The following is a 22,992-nucleotide window of genomic DNA, read 5'->3' as shown; positions in this document are numbered from 1 at the left end:
AAACCACTCTCCGCCCGGCTATAAAAACGAATGAGAGGCGGCCAGATGGCTCAATGGGTTAGAGCGCGAGCTCTCAACAACAAAGTTGCTGGTTCAATTCCCTCATGGGATGGTGGGCTGCGCCCCCTGCAACTAAAGATTGAAAATGGTGACTGGACTTGGAGCTGAGCTGCGCCCTCCACAACTGGATGAAGGACACAACTTGGAGCTGATGGGCCCTGGAGAAACACAATGTTTCCACAATATTCCCCAATAAAAATTTTTTTAAAAATTAATTAAAAAAAAAAGAATGAAATCTTAACCATTTGCAACAACGTGGATGGACCTTGAGAATATTATACTAAGTGAAATAAGTCAGACTGAGAAAAACAAATACCATATGATCTCACTTATATGTGGAATCTAAAGAACAGAATAAATGAGCAAACAAAATAGAAACAAACTAGAGATATAGAAAAAAAGTTGTTGGTTGCTAGATGGTTAAGAGGGAAGGGATGAGGGGAAAGTACAAATTAGTAGTCACAATATAGCCACGGGGATATGAAATAAATTATGGGGAATATAATCAATAATGTTGCAAAGATCATGTAAGGTGCCAGATGGTCACTGGACTTATCAGGGGGATCACGTCATAGACGGTGTAGATGCCGGACCAATGTGCTATACACCTGAAGAGCTGACGTAGAATAATACCGTATGTCAAGTGTAGTAAAATATTATATATAGTCACGGGAGGTGGAATATAGCATAAGGAAAATAGTCAATGGTATTGTAAGAGTTGGGTAAGGTGTCAGAGGGGTAGTAGCTTAGGGGGGTGGGTTATCACTTTGTGAGGGGTGTAAATGTCTATTATGTTGCTTTGTACACCTGAAACTTAAAAAAAAAAAAAATCCTCCCACTGGAAAAAAAAATTACCATTGCAGGTAATGAGGGATCATTACAAGATTCAAGCTGGGGGCGGGGGTGGAGGTGGGGGGAGGGACGGACACTCTCCAGTCACCCTCTTAACCGGACCCCTGCAGTCTGGAATGGCCCTTAGCAGCCCGTCAGGGCAGCAGCCATGCTGTCAGTGGTTTTGAGAACAATGCATCGTGTGAACCTGGAGGAGTTACTTCACCTCTCTAGACCTTGGTTTTTCTTATCTGTTAGCCCAAGGAGTGGACTAGATGATTATCCATGTCTCATGCAGCCTCAAGATAATAGAAGTCGCTACTGAGTAACAAACCTAAAACTTCATAGATTCTAAATCTCCAGTTTTCCATGAGCCCAATCTTAAGATGCAGCCAGAAGCTCATTTCCTTTGTGTTTGCTTTTCAACAAAAAGACAAAACCAGAGACCTGTATAGTCACATGAAAGTTCAGAATTGCTGAGCCAATAGCTTGACACTATTCACGCCAAACTCTGGTGAATGTTTTATTATTGACGGCAGGGGCTTGGGGGTGGAGGTGGGGGCAAGTGCTCTAGTCTTCAAGGAGCTTGTGGTTTAGCTGAGTTTAAAGGAAAGGAATTAACATGTGGTTCAGAGTGAAATGTAAGTTTGGAGTGGGCTGGAATCCTCAAGGAAGGGTGCCTGAGGTGTTAGAACCTCAGATTCAAGCGGTGGTGGCGGTGGCGGCGGCGGCGTAGGGGTGAGAACCTGCCACTGACTGAGGAGGCATGTTAGGGAGAGAATTCTAACACAGTCCAGGCAGCGTGGCTGGGGGAGGAGCATGCGCTTAGAAGGGGTGCTTGGGCTGAGTCTGTAAACCAAGGCTGCCGTCGTCTTGTGTGTCTCAGGTGGAGATACCGTTGCCCACCTCACAGGGTGGTTGTAAAGGGCCGCGCACGGTGTCCAGTTTGAATAGCAGCAGCAGCTGCTGCTCCCACTGTTCTCGGGGCAAGGGGAGTGAGTGGTTCTGCTTCTCTGGTGAACTGACCCGCCTAGGAGCCAGGTGTGACTCCTGCCCTCTAGCTCCTGTAGCTTCAGAAAGGGCATCTTACTGAGGGAACTCATATGCAGAAAGTAGTCAAAGGGGCCATTATTTAATGTCGGAACCTTTATTGGGAGTTTGAAAACCTGGGTTCTCATCCTCCTTTTGCAGTTCACTGGCCATGTGATTGTGCACACGTCACAGAAGCTCTGTGGATCCCTAAAATGCTCGTACGCTCGGTGAATTGGGGAGCAGGGGTGCATTATGTGCTGCAAGGCTGACATTAACATCGAGTGAGTGAGGTGGCTGACATTGTTGGAAACCGAAGATGCTGTCTTTTGTATCCTCTTCCACTGAAGAAAGTAGACCGATTATGAATAGAATTGTTGTCGAATTTTTTTAATTTTACACAAAGCAGATAGAACTGCATTTCTCTAATTACATCTAAAAAGGCCATATAAGTTTGGTTGAATTAACTTTAAAACTCCAATGAAAACACAACTTGTGTCTTTGAACTACTGTGTTAGCCGAATCTGTCGCTATCTACACTGCAGTGTCTGGAAAACATGTTTCGGCTGGAGAACACCATGAGTTCTCAGAGATGGACATTGGAGATGCAGAGAGGAGCCTCCAGGACGGGACACAGCCTCGTCCTGGGCTCCCAGGCTCCTCAAGCATTTTCCCTTCTAGCCCTAATTCTGCCCTTTGGGGGAGGACAGAGTAAGTCTCCCACCTGAGAGCCTTAGTTAGCATGTTGCAGATAGAGTTGCCCTGAACCTGCTTTTCCAGGCAGGGGTGCGATGGCTGTTTCGTCAGAGATCATTTCATTCAGAATCTGCTTTCTGAAATATTTCATATGTGCATTTTTTCAGGGGAGAGCACTTACCAAGTAGGAGTGGAGGATAAGGTTTTATAATCCACAATAGTATAAAAACCCTTGGTTCAGATTCTCACCCTTATTTTACTGGTGAGGGCACTGAGGCCTAGAAAGCAGAAGAAATTTTTCCCAAGATCACCAGATGGCAGAACCAGATCCAAACTCACCTAGCTAAACGGTTTCGCATAATAGTTTCAGGTCCACGTTGGCACTGCACCTTGAATCCCAGAGTTTATAGCAGTGACCAAAGACATAATTTGCCCAGTATACGAGTGGACACCAAACTCATGTCAAATCCTATTTTTATAAGGGTCTTCCCAGCTTTTCCCAGAAGGTGTGCCAACCTTTTCCTTAGCTTCCAAATGACCGAGTAGCTATACTAGGTGTACTCCCCTCGGAAGAGTTCTTTGATTCCAATCATTTCTGAACATTTGATTTTTAATTTATTTATTTATTTATTTATTTTTATTGAGCCAATTATTCTGATGTGTTTGTGAGAGGGCCAAATCAAACCTAGTGAATTTAAAACATGCAATTCAAATTTTGACAAGTTCTGTGCTCTGAAAGAAACCTTATCGTTAAACAAACATTCATCAGTATTCTGAGTAATGATCTCATTTTTTAAAATAAGTTAGATAAGGAAATTATGCTTTTCCTAGCGAGACACTATTTTTCACTAATTTTGAAAAGGAAGAATTCCTGTTTCTAAGCAGACTAGTACAATCATCAGAAATAGAACTGTTTTCAGAGCTTTAAGGTGGCTTCTGCCCCAGGAGTCCGCCTGATCCTGCTCTCGCATGAATGTGCTCCTCCCCTTGTTAACGTCCTTGCTGCTTTGGCCACCCTGTCCACTGAAGTCTCGTCCTCCTTTCTCTCTGTTGCCCATGTTGACTTTTGCTTTCTGTTTGCTTACATTTTTAATCTTCGCTTCTTATGTTACACAGAACACGGGCAAAACCTGAAGTTCCCCCTGATTCAGGCAGTTCGCCAAAAGCTGGGGTTTGGCATAGAGAGGGAAGTCAAGAACACCTACCTCCCTTGCCAAAAACTCGGTGTGTCTTGGGACACTCTCTCGAACCTCAGTAAAAGAGAGGGCCTCGCACTTACCATCTTCAAGTGCAGCTGCTGGCAGTTTATTTTCAGAAAACCTCCTTGTGTTAGATACATGGGATTAATTGCTTCATGCAGGTGACACCTAGGATTCCTAGAGTTGTATAAAGGGAAGCTGTGCCTCGGTTTGGGTTTGAGCTCGGTAGATCTGACAGTCTGTTCCCCCAGCAGTTCACTGCAGGGTAACTCACTTTAGCCTGAATGACAGTCGAGCACGGACTGGAGAAGAAGGAGACCTTTGACAGAGTTCTCGCTGTGAACCTGGCAACTTATTATCCGTGCCTCCGTATGCTTGTAGCATCCCTGACGGGCGCCCGGAGGTTTTCCGTTTGCTCCTGTCGTGACTGTTACGGGGCACGGCCGGGACTCGAATCCCAGCCTGGCTCCAGAGCCTGTGTCTGCCCCCACATCGCTCTGCTTCCCACCTCCTGCTGGGACCATAAGTGTTGATTCCTGTGCATCGCTGTTTTCTAACTTGGCTGTATCTATGAAATCATCCAGTATTTTCTGACTCTCTTACTTTTTTTTCCATGTTTAAGAACTAAGACCCAAAGTTTCCTCTGTTAGTTAGCATTACTTAGCTTTCTGGCCACTGTGTCAAGAGACTTAAGAACAGCAATTGCTTACAGTAGAAAGGATTGATTTCAGAGCATGGGTGCACTGCATGAGTGCATGAAGTGACGAGGAAGAAAAGCACTTCATCTTAGGTAATCCATGTATGATGGAGCTGTTCTAAGAAGTACGCTACCCCTCTTCCAACATGACCGGGAGAAGCTAACCCAAACTCAACAACACATCTGTGTCCTTCCTGCCAGCGTGTCACCTAGGTGGGACACTCTGGGGCTGGATGGCTAATTGTCCTAAGACCCCAGCTGGTCATTTGTGGGCATCTTGGCCTTCGTCTGCACTGGCTGGACTAGCTCCTCAGTTAGAATTTGTAAGTGCAGACCAGTGAGGCATGCCAAGAGGTGACTTTGCCAGTCGTGAGCCTTTTTAAAAATACATGCAGTGTGGGAAAATCAGTTTGACAGACATTTCTCGAGTACCTAATGTGTATTGGACATGCACTGTGCTGGGCACAGGGCATAGAAAGACAGCTGAGACGGGAGCTTGCCTTCACGGAACTTTCCGTCTAGTGGGCGAGACAATTTCAGCAGAATGTTTGAGCGCAGTGATCAAGGGGTGCACGTGAGGCTTCCTGGAGGTTCTGTTGGGGTGTGTGGGTCCTGAGTGGTGGCTTGGCCCAGCCAGGTGAAGAACACGAGTGAGCCACATTCAGGAAGAGTGCAGGGATTAGACTCGGGCCCTGAGTGTGGCTGGCAGGACGTGCCCTCAGCTCAGTATTACCAGGGCGCCGTAGGAGGAGAGACGGCTGAAAACGGGACTGCACAGGCGGGCGCCAGGCTTGGTGGCCCTCTGTGTCCAATTGAAGAATGTTTACATGGTCATCAGCTTAGCATTCGGAGAGGGTATTAGAGCGGCAGACCCACTTGATGTGGGCAGCGGACCGGGTAGGAGGGGCCCTCTGGTCAGAGCTCCGCTCTCTGGCTGCCCTGGAGCTCCCAGGCTTGTAGTTACCTGCACTGCCAAGCCCCACCTCTGGCATTGTTCCTGCAGCAAGGCCTAGCTAACAGCCGCGTGTTTTATAGCTACCATTTTTGTTATTTCTCTCAATCCAAATAACCGTAAAAGTAGGTGTTTCTGAATCCTCATTTTAGCGTTTTTAAAAATTGTGGCTCAGACCGAGGAAATGTCTTGGCAGAGGAATGACCTGAGATTATGCCACACTGCTCTCAGAGGTGGAATGTGGCCCTCCACCCCCTGAGGCTGCCGTGGTCGGGGTAAAAGGGTAAAGGTCATACACACACACCAGGCCAGACAGCACTCTACTTTTCCTGGACCTGTATAGAAAAAGCTGTGGTTTTTGCAGGAGCTTGACCTGGCAAGAAAAAAATCAGAGTGGGCCTCTTTAAATAGTCTTATTTCCATGTGTGTGTAAAGTGGAGTGACGTGCCATAAGTGGGACTGAGTTCATGCTTGCTGACACAGAAGTCCGCTCATGTCTAGTGAGGTCCTGGGAAGGCTGAGCCTGCGACCTGGCTAACCCAAACCACTTGCTTTCTGTGGGGAGGCAGAGGCAGGGTGGGCTTGCTCTGTAGGGCCAAGGGCCCTTGAGCTGGAGGAATTTGTGCAGAGCTCCGGAGGAGCTTCTGCAGACGGTCATTCTGCTTCCCACCCCTCACCGCCCTCCTTCCATCTCATCCTGGCCAACTGCAGGAAGCTCCTCAGGCAGCAGATTCCCCCCGTCTGGCCCCTGCCTGATTCCGGGGCCTCATCCTCCATTTCCTGGGCCTTTGCATCGTCACGCTGCCTTTCTGCATGGACCACCCCCACCCTGTCACTGCCAGTCATCCATCCTCACCTCTGTGGTCTGAGCGCTGAGCTGAGTCCTGACACGTGGGAGTGAATGGACACACACGGAATGAAATGAAAGTACAAATGGAAGGCAGAGGGAAGGGTGGAGAGAAAAAAATTGCTGAGGCTTTGAAATTCCTAAGACTCTTACGTCCTTTTTGAGAGTACAACATGACTCTTAAAATTACCTCTCCACAGTGCTTTTCAGCAAAGCCTGAACTTGCACATACATAAGAAGCACAGATAAATCTTAGAAGTTCTGGATGCCTCACAGGTACACAGTATTTACCCTTGAACCACGCTGATCTGGGTCTTTATTTTGGCTCCTGAAAGGATTAATACATAAATGCGGTATATGTCCCCGCAGGTGTATGTGTTGTGTCCACAAACCCACTGGCCAGGTGATGATAGGGGTGATTTATTTAATGAGACACCCAGCCCGGGTCAGTGCTTTAAGGAGATAGCAGGTTCTCCCAGAGAAAGTCCAAAAGGCTTCCAACACGAAAGCAGTGTGACTTTCAGATTTGAGGAAGGTAGAACTTCTTTCAACAGGAACAAAGCCTCAAGCAGACAGGAGAATGAAATTCAGCCCCTCAGTAAGTGTTGAACAGCTAGCTGGTGAGTGCCCAGCCTTGCTGCCTACTTTGGGGTACAAAAGAAATGTGCCAGTTCCTGCCTGCTGGGCCTTTGCAGCCTGTTGGGGAAGTAGAAACACACATGGAAATGTCAGCAAGAATACAAAGCAATCTACATCTGATGCCAGAAATGAAGAGAAACTCTAGGATTGAAGGAAAGAAGCTGATTCTGCTGCCAGGAGGGCACATGTGTCAGCCACGTTTGTTTAAGGGACAATGAGTTTTCTGTTTAGCAGAAGAGAGTTTATGGAAACAGGAGGTAAGCAGAAATAGTAATAATAATTATAATAATAATAATATACATTATAGTGTTACATAGGCAGCAGGCTCAGCTAACACCCAAGGAGTACCTGCTCCCTGCCAGGGGTCAGGTTCAGTTCAGGAAGATGTACGAGGGGCTGCCTCCGTGGAGTGCAGCACTCTCGTACCTTCCGCCTTGAACCGAGGGCTGCACTGCTAACTCAAAAAGCATTTTAAGTAGATTTTTATGAATACATTTTCCTTGCTACAAATGCTCATGTGATACTCATTGTAATTTTTCAATATAAAAAATATGAATGAAATAAAATTACCCTTAATCTTACCATTCTGAGATAATGAGTGTTAACATTTTGTGCATTTCTTTCTAGATTTTTTATAGTGTTAAATGCCGGATATTGGGGTGTGAGTAGCCAGACTGGAACTCAGTGAAAAACCCACTATTAGCAATCCACTAAAAGCCCTAATTGTGTGAACTTTTTTTTTAAACTTTTATTTATTTTAAGTGTGTTTTTCCAGGACCCATCAGCTCCACGTCAAGTAGTTGTTTCAGTATAGTTGTGGGGGGAGCAGCTCACAGTGTCCCATGTGGGAATCGAACTGGCAACCTTGTTAAGAGCACCGCGCTCTAACCAACTGAGCTAACCGGCCGCCCCAGTATGTGGATTTTTAAGTGAGATGACTCCAGTTCCCTGGTGTGGAAAGGATTTTCCTTTATCTCCCCGAGAGTAGAGCGGACACGTGTCCAGTGAAGCAAGCTCCACGCAGTGAGCCCCATTCCCAGATAGTGTGGCCCAGGCTGAATGCAAGGCTGAGCGGCGTCTTGTCCCACAGCTACAACTGGAGCCCTGAGATCTGACCCAGCCCTTTCTCGAGAGGAACCCAGGGCTCTGACGGACAGTGCCTCCTTACAGTGACTGGTAGCACCTGCGTCCACCTTGTGGCTTGCCCTCCTGGAGACGGGGTGTCAGGGGGTGTCCTCCTGAAAAATCATGCCTGGGCTTATCTTCCGGTTAGGTCTTATTTTGGGGGGAACACGGTATGTACTCCTATGCCATTATTAGTAGTAACCACCGTTTCCTGAATGTCGAGTACATCTCAGTACCACTCCTCTTATGGTCTCTGAGACATGCCCGTTCACAGCTGAGGAAATGAGGGCTTCGCATGCGGGAACGGCATGACTGGGCTTTGCCTCCAGCTCTCTGAGCCCAAGCCCTGGGCTCTCCTTCCTCACTGGGTTTTGCATTAGGAGTTCACCATTGTAACAAAGGTCTCCGTGGCCCTTCTGGTGACCATCGTGTCCCGGTGCAGCATGATCCCATCAGAGGCCAGAAGCTGCTCTTTGGCCATGAGGTGATACCCTGAGCACAGATTGCTGGAAAAGCAACTTTCCACAAGAGGCTCCTCAGGAAAACACTTTGCACTTAGGCACTTCCGTGGAAATGTAAGTCTCAAGGTCATTCTGATTTCCTTCCAGGCTTCTTTCAGTGATTCCAGTTGGTGGCCCACACGCCATTGGAAAGCATTTATGTTTCCAGGTCCCAATCTGCTAGTGCAGAGACTTTCAAATTTCCATGTACTGAAGAATCTCCCACGTACTTATTAAAACAGCTTGCTGGGCTCCACCCCCACAATCTCTGATTTAGCAGGTCCAGGTGGGACCTGAGAAGTTACATTTCTAACAGGTTCTCGGAGACTTTGCTGCTGCTGTGGGGGGTAGACTACACTCAGAGAACCACATTTCTAACCTAAGATTTTTGCCAGAATCCCCTATGTCTGCCTTCCCATGGCCCCATTTCTCTATAAAATTACCCTCCAAACTACTCTGCTATTACTTTGTTTAACAAATTGGCCAGAGGAAGTGATGGCTGCCATGTGGCCTTAAGTGAAATCTGTCATTTGGCCTCTGAAATTAGGCGGCAGCGTTATTGGATCTTTGCACTCCAGCAGTATGTGGCGCTCACTCCCTGGGGGACCTGTGTTTCAGGTGGTGAGAGCTGCCGAGGAGGCTGCGTCCACGCTGGCCAGTTCCATCCACCCCGAGCAGTGCATCAAAGTGCTCTGCCCCATCATCCAGACGGCCGACTACCCCATCAACCTCGCTGCCATCAAGATGCAGACCAAGGTCGTCGAGAGGATCGCCAGGGAGTCCCTGCTGCAGCTCCTTGCAGACATCATCCCCGGCTTGCTGCAGGTAGGCCCTGTGGCGGCGTGGCCTGGGACGCGGCTGTGCCACTCGGGGAGGTGGGGCTCGACTCTCCTCGGTCACGTGAAGGGGGGCGGTCAGTAAGGCCGGATGGTGACTGTGGTTAGAACCCAGGAGGCTGCGTGGCTTGGACGCCTCACACCGTCTCTCTTGTCTTCTAGCCCACCCTCCTCTGATGTAGCAGGAAGCTTTTCCTGGCAGCCTAGAACTGCGGCTCCCAGAGCGAACTGTGTAGTGTAAACATGTTTTGATTTTTTTTTTTCTGTCCATTCCTTCAACAAACCCTTGTTGCACGTCTGTGGGCCCCAGCCCTGGACAGGTGGGCCATGGGTTGCAAAAGCAAGTAATGGTCCTTGCTCTCATATATGCAGCAAATGTTTACTGAAACCCTTGTAAGCATGAGGTGTTGCGTTGGACAGACTCTGGAAGGTACAGATGTCTTCCACTGTTGGGGCACTGCCTCAGGGTGTTCTCTGCCGTGGGACACAGTACCGCCGTGCAGGCAGCTAGTGATGCTGGTGCCAGATAGGGAGGAGATTAGCGGTGGAAAGGTAATTTCCAGGGCAGGGTGGCAAAGAGAAGGCTCATAGATGAGGTGTTAAATGGGTCCTAGAAAGAGATTTCAGTGGGCAGGGTAGAGAGATCGGCTTCACATTTAATAAATGCTGCTGTTTGCAGAGCATGTGGCCTGGGGATTTAAATATATATTGTTGAGGACTGGATTATTCCAGGCAGAGGGAAAGACACAACGGCTGAAAAATCCTGGAGGCTTTGGAGAACAGCAGGCAGTCCCTTTGGTGTAGGGTCGGGATAAGGCTGACCAGTCGGTGGAGGCCCAGCTGTATAGGGACACTACCAAATGTCAGGCTGTCTGGACGTTCCCCAGCCGTCTCTGGATGGCAGAGAGGTTTGCCCGTAAGATGAGTGAAGTAGTTCTCATTTCCTTAAAGGGATTTTCACATGAAATTGGTTTTACCATTGGGAGAAACGAGAAAGAAGCAAGTTATTGTTCCCTCTTAATTTCCTTTTCTCGTTCTGTCTCTCATGACGTTTCTCGGTGACTGTATGGTGGCCGCTCTTTATAAGCAGTGCCCTGTGCAGGCGCAGACCATCTGCAGCTCGCCAGCCTCCTGCTCCCAGAGCCCAGGAGCCCCCTCACTCAACACCACGAAGTGTTGGCCTCTGGGGCGAAAGCTCCCTGGGTTCAGTCGCAGAGCGAAGGTGTATCCTGGTTGCTTTTGACAAGTCCAAGGTTGAACTATAAGGGCATTTGTGGCAATGTTGATGAAATAGTGACTGAAGCAAATCTTTGATCTCGTTTCCCTTTTGTGTTCCTCTTCTGACTCTGTAGGGTTATGACAACACTGAAAGTAGTGTGCGGAAGGCCAGCGTGTTTTGCTTAGTGGCAATTTATTCCGTAATTGGAGAAGAGCTGAAACCTCACCTCGCACAGCTCACAGGGAGCAAGGTACGTATAGTGTTACAGGGACTGATACACATACCTGGGCTCTGCCAGCTTGTCTGCGGCTCTGGACCCCAGACAAGTTTTTCTCATCATGTATGTTGTAGCTGGGCCTCATTTCTCCAAAAGCCTTTTTCTAATGAGGAAAGTGAACAACTGTATAAGGAAGTCACGTTAAGTTACAGCGTAGTCTGTGGTAACACCGGTTTTTGAAGCGATAGCTTTGAGCTTCTAGCTTATTCCCAAAGGGAAGATGACTTTGTTTAGAAATCAGCTTGTCTTCTCTCACAGAAACACTAAGGAAATTTGCCTGCTAGATTAACAAATTGCTGAGTCGGGACTGGGTTTCTCGTAGCATCAACAGGAATGATAGCTGACTCTTGCCTTGTACCTGCCAAGTCCCAGCCGCTGTCCTCCACACTTTGCACGTGTGGACTCATTCATTCAGCACAACATTGCCCTGTGCGTAAGGACAGTTAGCCCGCAATTAACCTGTCCAAAGGGACACAGTGATCTTACTCCCGAAGCCAGGCTTTTCACTCACCAGACTGCCTCTCAAGTTCCTTTGAGTAGTCAAGAGTCAGGCAGAAAATAGAACAAAAGGACTCTTGGCTCACTGAAGATGAGAGTAACTAGAGTGCTTATTGGTTTAAAAGAAAACTTAGATCTGATGAACCTGCCAGGTGAGGGCAGGGAGGAAACCCCAAGCTCTGGCAGGAGAAGCAGGGGGGTAGGAGGCGGGGCCTCAGATCCCTTGGGGGCGGGGCTGCCTGTGGAGGAAGTGCATCGAAATAGAGTTCAGAAGTGCCTGGCAGTGGTGTGATCCAAGCAGAGGATCCTTCTCCTTAGGAGACAAGGAATCAGCAAGTTACCACCCATTCCTTTTCCAATAGAACTGTTCCTTGGACACAGTTGGTGAGCATCAGACAGTGTGAGCCTGCTCCCAGAGCTCTGCCCACCTTTGTCCAGAGCAGGGCTGCAGGACCCTCGGCACTACAGACACGTCAGGCCCCAAGGTTGTGGGGGGCTGTCCTGGGCGTTGCCGGATCAGCAGCATCCCTGACCACCACCTGGGATGCCAGTAGCACACCCCACCCCTCAGCCATGACAGTCTACTAGAGTCCCCACCCATGGCTAGATGTCCCCTGTGGGGCACAGTTGAGAACCACTCACTGGCCCAGAAAGAGAACTTCACTGCTCTCGCAGACAAACAAGCGTGTAGGTTGGAAGATGTGAGCGAGGCAGGTGTGGACACATGTTTGGGCGCTGCTGCACCTGATGCCATTTTCCAGCATCTCTTTCCGTCTCTGCTCCTACAAATGCTCCTCCTCGACCCCTTCCCTAACCACAGTCTGACAAGTACGGAGCCGAGACTCACGAGCTGTGTGCTGGGCCAGGAACCCCTCTCCTCCCTCCATCAGGGATTTGTAGGTGGTTCCTGGCCGCAGTGAGGGCCTAGAAGAGAGCATTCACAGAGGGAGTTGGATTTCTAAAATAGAAAATTCATCCACAATGAATGTTGGTCAGACATCGGTTTGGCTGGCACTCTTGCTTTCCTGAGTAAGGGAGCTGTCCTGTTATCTCATTTGACCCCCCAATAAGGGACTGAGAAAATACAGGTGTTTTCTCCTGCCTGTTCTGCAGTTGGCCTGTGCTGTCCCTCTCAGTGGTGACCTTGAGTCTAGAGCCCACATCCTGATCAGGAGCCCTCCCCCACTTTAACTTCAGTCAGCTCAGAGAGCTGAGGGAGACTGGCCGTAACTCCTGTCTGGTTTGGTAGCCCAAGTCATCCAGCCATTACGATTTTGGACGTGGTAACTCGCGTGTGTTAATATGAACTCAATCGTGTCTAATATATATCTCCTAAAACAAAAAAATACCCTCTCTTCCCAAAAAAACCCAACTGGGTAGCTGACAGAACATGGTGCTAAGTCTGTATCAGTGGCCTAGACTAGAAGTAGATAGAATCCAGCTGTAGCTTCCTGTTTCTCTGCAACCAGGCCTATCACAACCGCCTTCCACTACTTAAGTTAATAAATGGTACCAGGTTCTGTAGACAAAGGCCTGATGCAGGGACAGGCAGGGAGGAACCTGTGGGGCATTTTGAGAAGTGTCCCATTGCTGTGGCAGCAACACTGGCTTTTGGGGGGTCAGAACACCTGCCTTCTTGTCTCTGTCCCCCACTTACTAGCTGTGTGACCCTGAGCAAGCTTTCTTTTTACTTCTTCTCAATTTTTTTTTTTTACTGTGGTAAAATACTCATAAACATAAAATGTACTGTCTCAACCATTTTCAGTGTACGGTTCACTGGCACGGAGTACATTCACAGTGCTGTACAACCATCACCACCATCCATCCACAGATCTCGTTTCCTCTTGTAAAGCTGAAACCCCGAGCCATTAACTAACTAACTCTCCCGCCCCCTCCCCCAGCCCCTGGCCGCCACCATTCATTCTCCTTTCTGTCTCTATGAATCTGACTACTCAGGTGCCTCATACAAGGGTCTGGCTTTGGGTGGCTGGCTTCTTCCACTGAGCATAATGTCCTCAAGGTTCATCCATGTCATAGCATGTGTCAGAATTTCCTTCCTTTAGAAGGCTGAACAGTATTCCATTGTTTGTACATACAACATTTTGCTTGTTCACTTCTTGGTCATGGACACTTGGGCTGTTTACACATTTTGGCTGTTGTGACAAATACTGCGATGAACATGGGTGTACAAATATCTCTTTGAGACCCTGCTTTTAGTTCTTTTGGGTATATATCCAGGAGTAGAATTGCTGGATTATGTGATAACCGCCAGACTGTTTTCCATGGTGGCTGTCCCTTTTTACATTCCCTCTGCAGTGCACAAGGATTCCAGTTTCGCCACATTCTCCAGCATTTGTATTCTCATTTTTTGATAATAGCCGTCCTAACAGCTGGTGTGAAGTGGTATTGTTTTGATTTACATTTTCCCAATGATTGTTGGTACTGAGAATCTTTTCATACGCTTACGCTTGTCTGCCAGTTATATATCTTTTTCAGAGAAATGTCTGTTCAAGTCCTTTGCCCATTTTTGAAATGGGTTGTTTGTTTTTTTGTTGCTGTTGAGTTTTAGAAGTTCTCTGTATATTCTGGTTATTGATTCCTTATCTTTTAATGCACAACATTTTTAATTCTAACAAAGCCCAGTTTGTCTGCTATTGTTTTTGTTGCTGTACTTTTGGTGTCATATTCAAGAAATCATTGACAAATCCAATTAGTTATGAAGCTTTTGCCCAATGTTTTCTTCTAAGATTTTTATTATTTTAGCTCTTATAGGCAGGTCCCTGATCCATTTTGAGTTAATTTTTGTGTAGGTGTTAGGTAAAAGTCCAGCTTCATTCTTTTTCTTGTGATTATCCAGTTTTCCCAACACCATCTGTTGAAAAGACTACCCCTTTTCCCATTGAATGGTCTTGGCACCCTTGTAAAAAATCATTTGATCACATATGTGAGGGTTTATTTCTGGGCTTTCTGGTCTGTTCAATTGTCTATATGTCTGTCTTTGTGGCAGCACAACACTGTTTTGATTACTGTAGTTTTGTAGTAAGTTTTGAAATCAGAAGTGGCTGTCCTTAAGCTTTGTTCTTTTTCTAGATCATTTGGCTATTTGGGGTCTGTTGAGATTCCATATGAATTTAAGGTTGATTTTTCATTTCTGCAAAAACCTCATTGGGATTTTGATACGTATTTAATTGACCCTAGATAGCTTTGGGGGTAGTACTGACATCTTAACAACATTTTTTTCCAATCCATGAACATGGGATATCTTTTCATTTATTTATGCCTTTAATTACTTTCAGTAACATTTTATAGTTTTTACTGTACAATTCTTTCACTTCTTTGATTTAGTTAATTCCTAAGTATTTTATTCTTTTTGATGCTTTTCTAAATGGAATTGTTTTCTTAACTTCCTTTTCGATTGTTTATTTTTCATTGTTAGTATATAGAAAGGCAACTGGTTTTTGCTCGTTGATTTTGTGTCCTGGTATTTTGCTGAATTCACTTATTAGTTTTAACAGTTTTTGTGGAATCTTTAGGATTTTCTACATATAAGATCATAGCATCTACAAAGATAATTTTACTTCTTTTTCAGTATGGATGCCTATTATTTCTTTACCTGCCTAATTGCTCTGGCTGGAACTTACAGTACTATATTGAGTAGAATTGATAAAAAGCAGGTATCCTTGCCTTGTCCCTGATCTTAGAGGAACAGCTTCCAGTCTTTCACCATCGAACATAATGTTCACTGTGGGCATTTCATATATGTAGCTTTGGATGTGCTGAGGTAGTTTCCTTCTATTCCTAGTATGCTAAGTATTTTTATCATGAAAATGTATTGAATTTTGTCAAATGCTTTTTCTGCATCAATTGAGATAATCGTGTGGGGTTTTTTTCCTTCATTATGTTAATGTGGTGTATTATCTTGATCAATTTTCGTGTGTTGAACCATCCTTACATTTCAGGAATAAATTCCGCTTGGTGCATAAATGGTCACGGTGTATAAACTTTTTAATATGCTGTTATATATAGTTTGTTAGTCTTGAAGATTTTTGTATCAGTATTCAAACTGTAGTTTTCTTGTAATGTTTTTGTTGAGCTTTGGTATCAGAACAATACTGACCTCATAGCGTGAGTTTGACAGTGTTCTTTTCTGTGTAGTTTTCTGGAAATATTTGAGGAGCATTTTATTCTCTAAATGTTTGGACCAGTGAAGCCATCTGGTCCAAGGCTTTTCTTTGTCAGACTTTTATTACAATTTAATCTCCTTACTAGTTATAGGTCTGTTCAGATTTTCTCTTCATGATTCAATCTTGGTAGGTTTTGTGTTTCTAGGAAATTGTCCATTTCATTAAGGTTATCTAATTTGTTGGTGTACTATTATTTATAGTATTCTTCTATAATCTTTCTGATTTCTGTAGAACCAGTAGTAATGTCCACATTCATTTCTGATTTTAGTAATTTGAGTGTTTTTTTCCTTAGTCAACTTAGCTAAAGGTTTGTCAATTTCTTTTTTTTAAAGAATCGACCTTTGGTTTCATTAATTTTTCTCTATTTTTCTATTTCATTTATCTCTGCTCTGATCTTTAGTATTTCCTTCCTTCTGCTAGTTTTGGGCTTTGTTTATTTTTTTCTAGTCCCTTAAGATGTAAAGTTAAGTTGTTGATATGGGATCTTGCTTTTTTAATATAAACGTTTACAGCTGTAAATATCCCTCTTTGCACTGCATCCTATAAGTTTTGGTATGTTATGTTTTCGTCTTCATTTGTTTCAAGATAGTTTCTAATTTTCTTTGTGATTTCTTCATTGTTTTTTGGGGTTTTTTTTTAAGTGTGTTGTTCAGTTTCCACACATTTGTGAATTTTTCAGTTTTCTCTTGTTATTGATTTCTAATTTCATTTGGTTGTGGTCAGAGAAGCTACTTTGTATACTTATCTTTTTAAATCTGTTGAGATTTGTGTCCTAACATATAATATATCCTGGAGAATGCTCAAATGCACTTGAAAAGAATGTATATTCTGCTGTTGTTGGGTGGAATTCTCCGATATGTCTCTTAGATCTTGTTGATTCATTGTATTGTTCAAGTCCTCTATTTTCTTCCTTACTCTCTGCTTCTTTCCATTATTAAAGTCTCCAACTATTATTGTAAAACTATTTCTCTCTTTAATTCTGTCCATTTTTGCTTCGTATATTTTGATGGCATTTTATTAAGATGCATAAATGTTTATAATTGTTACATGTTTTTGCTGTATTGACCTTTTATTAATATATATTTCTTTGTCTCTTGTAACCATTTTTTGTTTAAAGTCCATTTTTGTGATACATATATAGCCATCCCTGTACTTTTGGTTGTACAGCCATCCCTGTACAATGTTTCACAGCTCTTTTTTAATCTGGCTCTCACAGAAATATAACTGTCTTGTCTTCTAGATCATTTTTTTCTTTAAAAAAAACCCTCTGATTCAACAAGTATGTATTAGGAACCTGCTTTCTTCACTACACTATGCTAATGCATATGGGAAAAGCAAAAACTCATCCTGCCCTGAAATAGCATAAAATACAGCTGGGAGATGGGATTGGCACAGAAGGAAACTTGTACAGCTGCCCAGGAGTGACCAGCAGGCAGTAGACAGAGTGAAACAGGCTCTGACTGTTGGGTCCTACGCCCACTGGAGTAGGAGGAAGAGGAGACTTCTCGGAGGAAGTGGGACTAGGCAGGATGGGGGTGGGTTGCCCAGGAGAGAAGAAGGACCAAAGTACAGGAAGTAGCAGTCTGAACAACTTGGGTAGAACTGTGTGTTTAAAGGACACATTTTATGAACAAGGAGCTGCAGAAGCTCCTTGGAAGTGTTATTGCTCTTCATTTTGCAGGTGGAGTAGTTGAGATTTAGAAACTGTTAGAGGTCACACGACTAGTTAGTGTGAAGTTGGTTTTAGAACTATTGAGCCTCAGGTCAATCCTTTGTCTAATGTGCCAGGGTTTCCCTTGAACCTGATTGGGCCTGGACGTATCACACTGAGCTTTAAAGCATTGAAATACTTGTGTAAAGTGGTGGAACTTTCATCATAGCACTTGCATTATGTTAAAATGTTTAAGATACTTAAAGGTGGGGAATGAAAAACAAACTGACATATACTGTAAATTAACATGACATAGTCCACTGCAGGTGAAAGGAGTAAGACAGCACTGCATGTCCCGGCGTGGCGAGATCACAGAGATGGGCTGTTGAATAAAGTAGCAAGCTCCAGGGTGCTCACTGCAGACTCCCTGTGTGGGAAACCCACAGCGCAGCAGTCTTTTCAGTCTCTGCGTGTGTGTACATGATAGCTTGGTGCGGGCTGGGAGCAGGGTGCCTTTGCCTCTGGTAGGAGCTCTGTACGCTCGCTCTTCCTGTCACCCCGGTCATCAGAGGGCACTGCTTCCTGTGTGCCACACACACCACCCTGAGCATCTCTTCATGGGTCCCCGAGACCAGCCTCTCCTCCCCCGGCTGCCTGATAATTGTCTCAGCCTTACAGCACGTTTAGAGCGAGGCAGGTACAAGGCTGTAGATAGTATGTCATGTCTCACGTAGATCCTACTATAGGCATTCTGCTTCTGCAAATATCTGTTTCTCTTCTTCTTAATATGATCGGGCAAATTCTCAACATAACATGAACTTAGTGATGTTCCACAGGTATTTAAGAACCTACTATGTTATGTGCTGCTTTATTTATCTTGAGGGTTCAGGAGGGCTTACATTCAAAGCGGGTGAGGTCTCAGATATGAAAGCCCTTTCACTGCCAAGCGCTGCGCCCATCAGGGAGGATGTTAGTTAGTGACACAGTGTCTGGCATTAAGGAGGTCCAGTCTTGCCGGAAGTCCACTGCTCCCTGTGGCACGAGGTGGCATGTGCTAAGTTAAGTTACAGTAGGGGTGGGAGTGGCACCGGAGTGGAAAGGAAGGAATGGTCACATCCAAATGAACAGATGAGGGACAACTTGATGGAGGTGGCCTTTAAGGTAGTAGGTCACAGATGCCTCGGTGGTTTGGTCGGTTTCAGGAGGCAGAAATGGAGGAGGAGAGAGAAGGTGTGAGGTGGGAGGAGCCGCGTCAGCAAAGGTGTGAAAGTTAGAAAACTTGACTTCTAATCTTGGCTTAGCTACTTTATCCCTGTGAAGCGTGGGCTCTCTGCATGCTTTTCCGCTAGCCTGGAGGGCACCTCCCCTTGGCTGCAGTCGCCCCTGAATGTGTGGGTCTGCCCCTCATCTGCTGTATCCCAGGGAGTCCTAATAGCCCATTATTGCATGTTTCTTCCCTTTTGTCATAAGCCATGCATTTCCCTCTCCTCTAGACTCTGGCCTCTTCCCTGTCACTGTGGCCCCGGCAGATGTGTGGGATAAGGAGTAGGCACTCAGTAAATACTTGGATAACGAGTTTCTAATTAAGGGACATGCTATTACTGTCACCTGGGGTTTCCCTCCTTGTTTTCTACTTTCTGATTGCTTTTCCTGCTGCTAATCCAGTTGTACCTTATCTTTGCAGATGAAGCTACTAAACTTATATATAAAGAGGGCCCAGACCACGAACAGCAACAGCAGCTCCTCTTCGGATGTCTCCACACACAGCTAATGGCGACGCCGAGTCTGTTTTGCCCTAGAAGCAATCGGGGTGCCTCTCAGAGACCCTCCCCTCCCCTTCATCGGCTGCCCAGTCAGGGCAAGGAGGCCTGCAAATATTTATTACAATCAGTATTTTGGTCCCTTCCAGCTTTTGTGTAGAATCTTACTGGTATTGAATGTAAACAAAGCAAAGCAAAAGGAATCAGAAAAGAAAAGAGCCATACTTAAACATGTCTTACACAGCCTGCTGAGATCCTAAACCCATGTGTGCGGGGTGCGGTTTTTAAAAATCAGAGCTCTTTACCCAGTAGTTGTAGGAAGGAGCATTTTCTCTTCAGTTAACAGAGTTGAGGAAGGAGCGTGTGTCAATTTGTGTTTCTCTTTCATCTTAGTTTACTTTCTTCTGGATGTGGCCTGTGGGGGGCACCTCCCCACTTTCACAACTAACACCACGAAAGGGTTGTGCGTCTTTAAATTGTATTATGAGACCTACTAAGAAGGTGCATTAGAGTCTTGGCAAGAAACGGAGAAAAGCCTGAAGATGGCTTTTTAACAAAACAAGTAGAATTTTGCTTATCATTTCAAGACTGGAGGCTGACTGCCCTCACTGTGGTTTAGGAGGGCAGCCTCGTGGTCTTCTTCCAGGACAGGCTCCCAGCCCGCGGAACAATGCCGTGATGCTGTCGGCCCCCGCCCCAGAGCTTCCACTCCGAAGAACCCACAGAGTTTATACCCAAACAAAAAAATCGACGTAAATGTATTGCATCAGTTGGTGATGCCTAAAATGGCATTTCGTGACACATAGAAGATACGGGAAGTAGTTTGTTTTGCTACTAAGATCTTTGGAAAACACTTCTCTCACAACCTGGTTTTTGGTGATTCTGGCTGGGCGCCATCTTTTTTCCTCTCCGCCATCCTTTGCTTAAGCTGCTCAATTTTAAAAGGTTTTCACTTGATCTAGTAAGTGGCAACTCTACCATCTGAGTTTTGACTTCTCTGTTTAATTTGGGATTAAGATCGAAGAAAAGTCTAGAGAAACCAGGTATCAGAATTATTATTTTTTTTAATTTATGGACTGAAGTACTTCCTTGATCATCTGTTAAAATAGTCATTGTTTAAGGAAAAAGTGATTATGGTGAGTGGCAAATTGCAGAAAAACAGGATTTGAAACACAATTTTAGAGTTTCCTTTTCTTCAATTAAAAATTACCAGAGAAACTGCCCCTTTTTACAAAGTTTCTGAGGGTTTGAATGCTCCAAAGTAACCATAGAAGTGTGGAGTGTGGTTAAATAAGTGTTGAGTAAAATTCCTAAAGCCAAATGGAAATTCTTAATGCAATCATGAAATTTGTCATCTCCTAACTACTCTAAATGGAAACTGATTTTTTTCCCACAGGAAAATGCCTGTTCTGATGTTAACTGTTAATGAGGTGTGTGCTGGCTCAGTGCAGAGTCCCTTCAGCCGGCCGCGCCGAGGAGCCGAGGTTGTGAGGTTCTCACCTCCGACCTCCACACCCCAGTCTGCTCACCCTCCAGCTTTGATGTTGGGAGTTGGGAAAGACACTATAGCAAATGTAACTCATTTTCATTCAGATTTTATTTTACATACTTTATTTGGAGCTAGGCTTTGAAAATGAAGGTCCAGGAACAGTGAAGCCAGGGTGCTTTCACTGTGTGTGCGTGCGTGTGTGTGCACGCGTGTAGGGGTGTCTCACATATGTAGGGAGTGAGTACCCCACTGCTGCTGTTGAGGGAACTTGAGTGGTGCGTTTTAAGTGGTTTAATATTATTGGCTTATTTTTGGCTCAAAATATACCAGGACCAGGCCTTACTCTCATTGATAAATACTGTTTGTTAATATTTCACTAATGGGATTCTTTTTTATACTCTACAAGTGAGTCAGCAGAGCATCTGATGACTGCTCCGTTGTAGAGACCTGTGTCTGGCTAGGTTATGTATGAGTTGTTATATGCCTCGTGTGTTTGGGTGGACCTTCTCCCTCAACTCTGTGACTCCCAGGTCACCATGGCCCCCGCCTCCAGTGGGGAAGAAATCTTGAACATTGCCAGATGTCCTCATCGTCCTCACAAAGGGCTCGCCTTGATGTCACTTGCCCAACCTTCGGTCTCCTGACTCAGAGATACAGGCACTAACAGATCTCTTGGCCTCAGTCCAACCGCTGCCCGCCTCCGAGGACACTCGCATGCCGCCGCCACCTCACAGGGAGGGACGCCGGGCCCGCCGCCCTCGGCATCCTGACAGCTGCAGCCGCCTGCCCGCTTCCCTGCAGGGCTTCTGTTCAGATGACACAACAGAACTCAGAAGAACAAAGCACCCAGACTGAGTTTGCCGCCCCTGTTTACCTGACTTCCAGGACCCCCAGAGCCCACCTGAGTGTGCTCTGGCCCAGTGCCCGCACAGCCGTGGGGCTGACTGTCCCTCACTAGCTTCTCAGTGCCCTGTGCGGGCGGTGCAACAGATTTTTGTCTCATCTTTTTCTTTCCCTGCCGCCCTTATTTATCAAGCATAATACTACACATTGAAGAACAGCAAATAAGAACTTTGTAGAATTCCACAGGACTTTGCTAACAGTGATGTTTGAAAATGAAGAAAGAAATGCTCTGAAAAATATCAGCCACCAAAATAGTTTTGTCAGCACTGTGTTCACACGCATGGTCCCCACACCCCTAGGTTGGGTTTTTGTTTTTTGTTTTGTTTTGGTTTTTGTTTTTGTTTTTTGTTTTTTTCTTTTTTGGCTTTTTCATGTTACATCCATATCTGTATTTATATCTTATTTGTTTCACTTTCAAGTGTATCATGGCAAATGTACAGATTTTTTTTTGTCGTTGTTAATAATGTGCTAGGATTTGCTAAAAAAGAAAACAAAAAAAACCCTTTTGAGTTTGCCCTAGAATAAACGAAACTTAATTCAGTTTCCTGCGTTGGAGCAGTCTTTTTCATCACTGTGCCCTACAGATAGCTTATCCCATCTCCCTGACATCAGAACGTGGCCACATCTATAATCTGAGGGGACTCCATCAAGGGGCCTCTTTCTCCTCGTGATGGAACAGGGCTAACCCTAGGGGCACTTTCCCACCTGACCAGGGTGACCGGGAGCTGCTGTGTGCAGTGTGGGCTGGAAAAGTTGGGCACGAGGACCCCTGGTGAACTGCATGAGCAAGGGGTCCTCCCTCGTGTGGCCTCCCCCTCGTCTGAGTAAGGAGAAAGAACACTGGCTTTCAGAAACCAGCAGGCGAACTGCTGGGGGCAGGCGGGTCTCCACTGGGACCTCGGGGAAAGGCGTAACGGGCGGCCTGACAGCTGGCAGGAGTGTGGTCTTGGGAGGAACGTGGGCACCACACCAAGGCCACCAGTCCGGCTCCTTGAAGCTATACTTTCATTTTAAAAATACTTTGAGTTTCCATCCTGTTCAATGATACATGGCAAGTATCGCTACCCCGTGACTGAGCCTCCTTTCCCCTGTGGCCCACCACCTACCACTGACATGTGACTGCAGAGGGATACAGATCACACATACCTGGGTTCAAATCTCAGCTCCCCGCTTCACTGTTGGGCAAGTCATGTCACGTCCTGCCTCGGTCTTCATTTATAAACTGGAGTGAGCACTGCTTCATGGAGGTGCAGTGAGGGTTAATAGACACGATGTAAGTGAAGCAGCTGGCAGGGTAAATGCTGCATAAGACCCCTGCCCAGCCCCCTGCCGTGGAGTGGGGAATACTCGGGAGGGTGAGGTCACCCCCTCGTCCGTGTGTGCAGAGTCCATTAACGGTTCACAAATGTGGAAAAGCCCCGGGGGATGCACCGACCACATTCAGGCAAGGCAGGCAGTGCTGCTTTCTATATTTGAACCTCCACCCCTGCCCCGGCGCCATTGCCCACCCTTCTCCAAGCGCTGCCAGGAAGTCCTTGCCATCTTTCCGACCATTACAGGCAATGGTTGTGGGGTGGAGATACAGAGCCCATTTCAGTAG

The 22,992-nt window shown here is 45.9% G+C and overlaps 1 protein-coding gene across 39 annotated transcripts in view; it reads left to right on the top strand.

Moving 5' to 3' along the window:
* Positions 1-21,934, top strand: part of CLASP1 (cytoplasmic linker associated protein 1) — a 246,530-nt gene extending 224,596 nt beyond the window's left edge. For all 39 annotated transcript variants that reach the window (XM_033111629.1, XM_033111635.1, XM_033111608.1 and 36 more), the window contains 3 exons: positions 9,194-9,400; positions 10,764-10,880; positions 18,925-21,934. In XM_033111629.1, the coding sequence (XP_032967520.1) occupies positions 9,194-9,400; positions 10,764-10,880; positions 18,925-19,011 (411 nt within the window). In that variant the 3' untranslated portion in view covers positions 19,012-21,934. The remainder of the gene's footprint in view (positions 1-9,193; positions 9,401-10,763; positions 10,881-18,924) is intronic.
* Positions 21,935-22,992: the final 1,058 nt, after the last annotated feature.

Source organism: Rhinolophus ferrumequinum, chromosome 8, assembly GCF_004115265.2.
Source record: "Rhinolophus ferrumequinum isolate MPI-CBG mRhiFer1 chromosome 8, mRhiFer1_v1.p, whole genome shotgun sequence".
NCBI classification, from domain to species: Eukaryota; Metazoa; Chordata; class Mammalia; order Chiroptera; family Rhinolophidae; genus Rhinolophus; species Rhinolophus ferrumequinum.
Note: the sequence above shows the minus strand (reverse complement) of the source record. Positions and strands in the feature narration are given on the sequence as shown.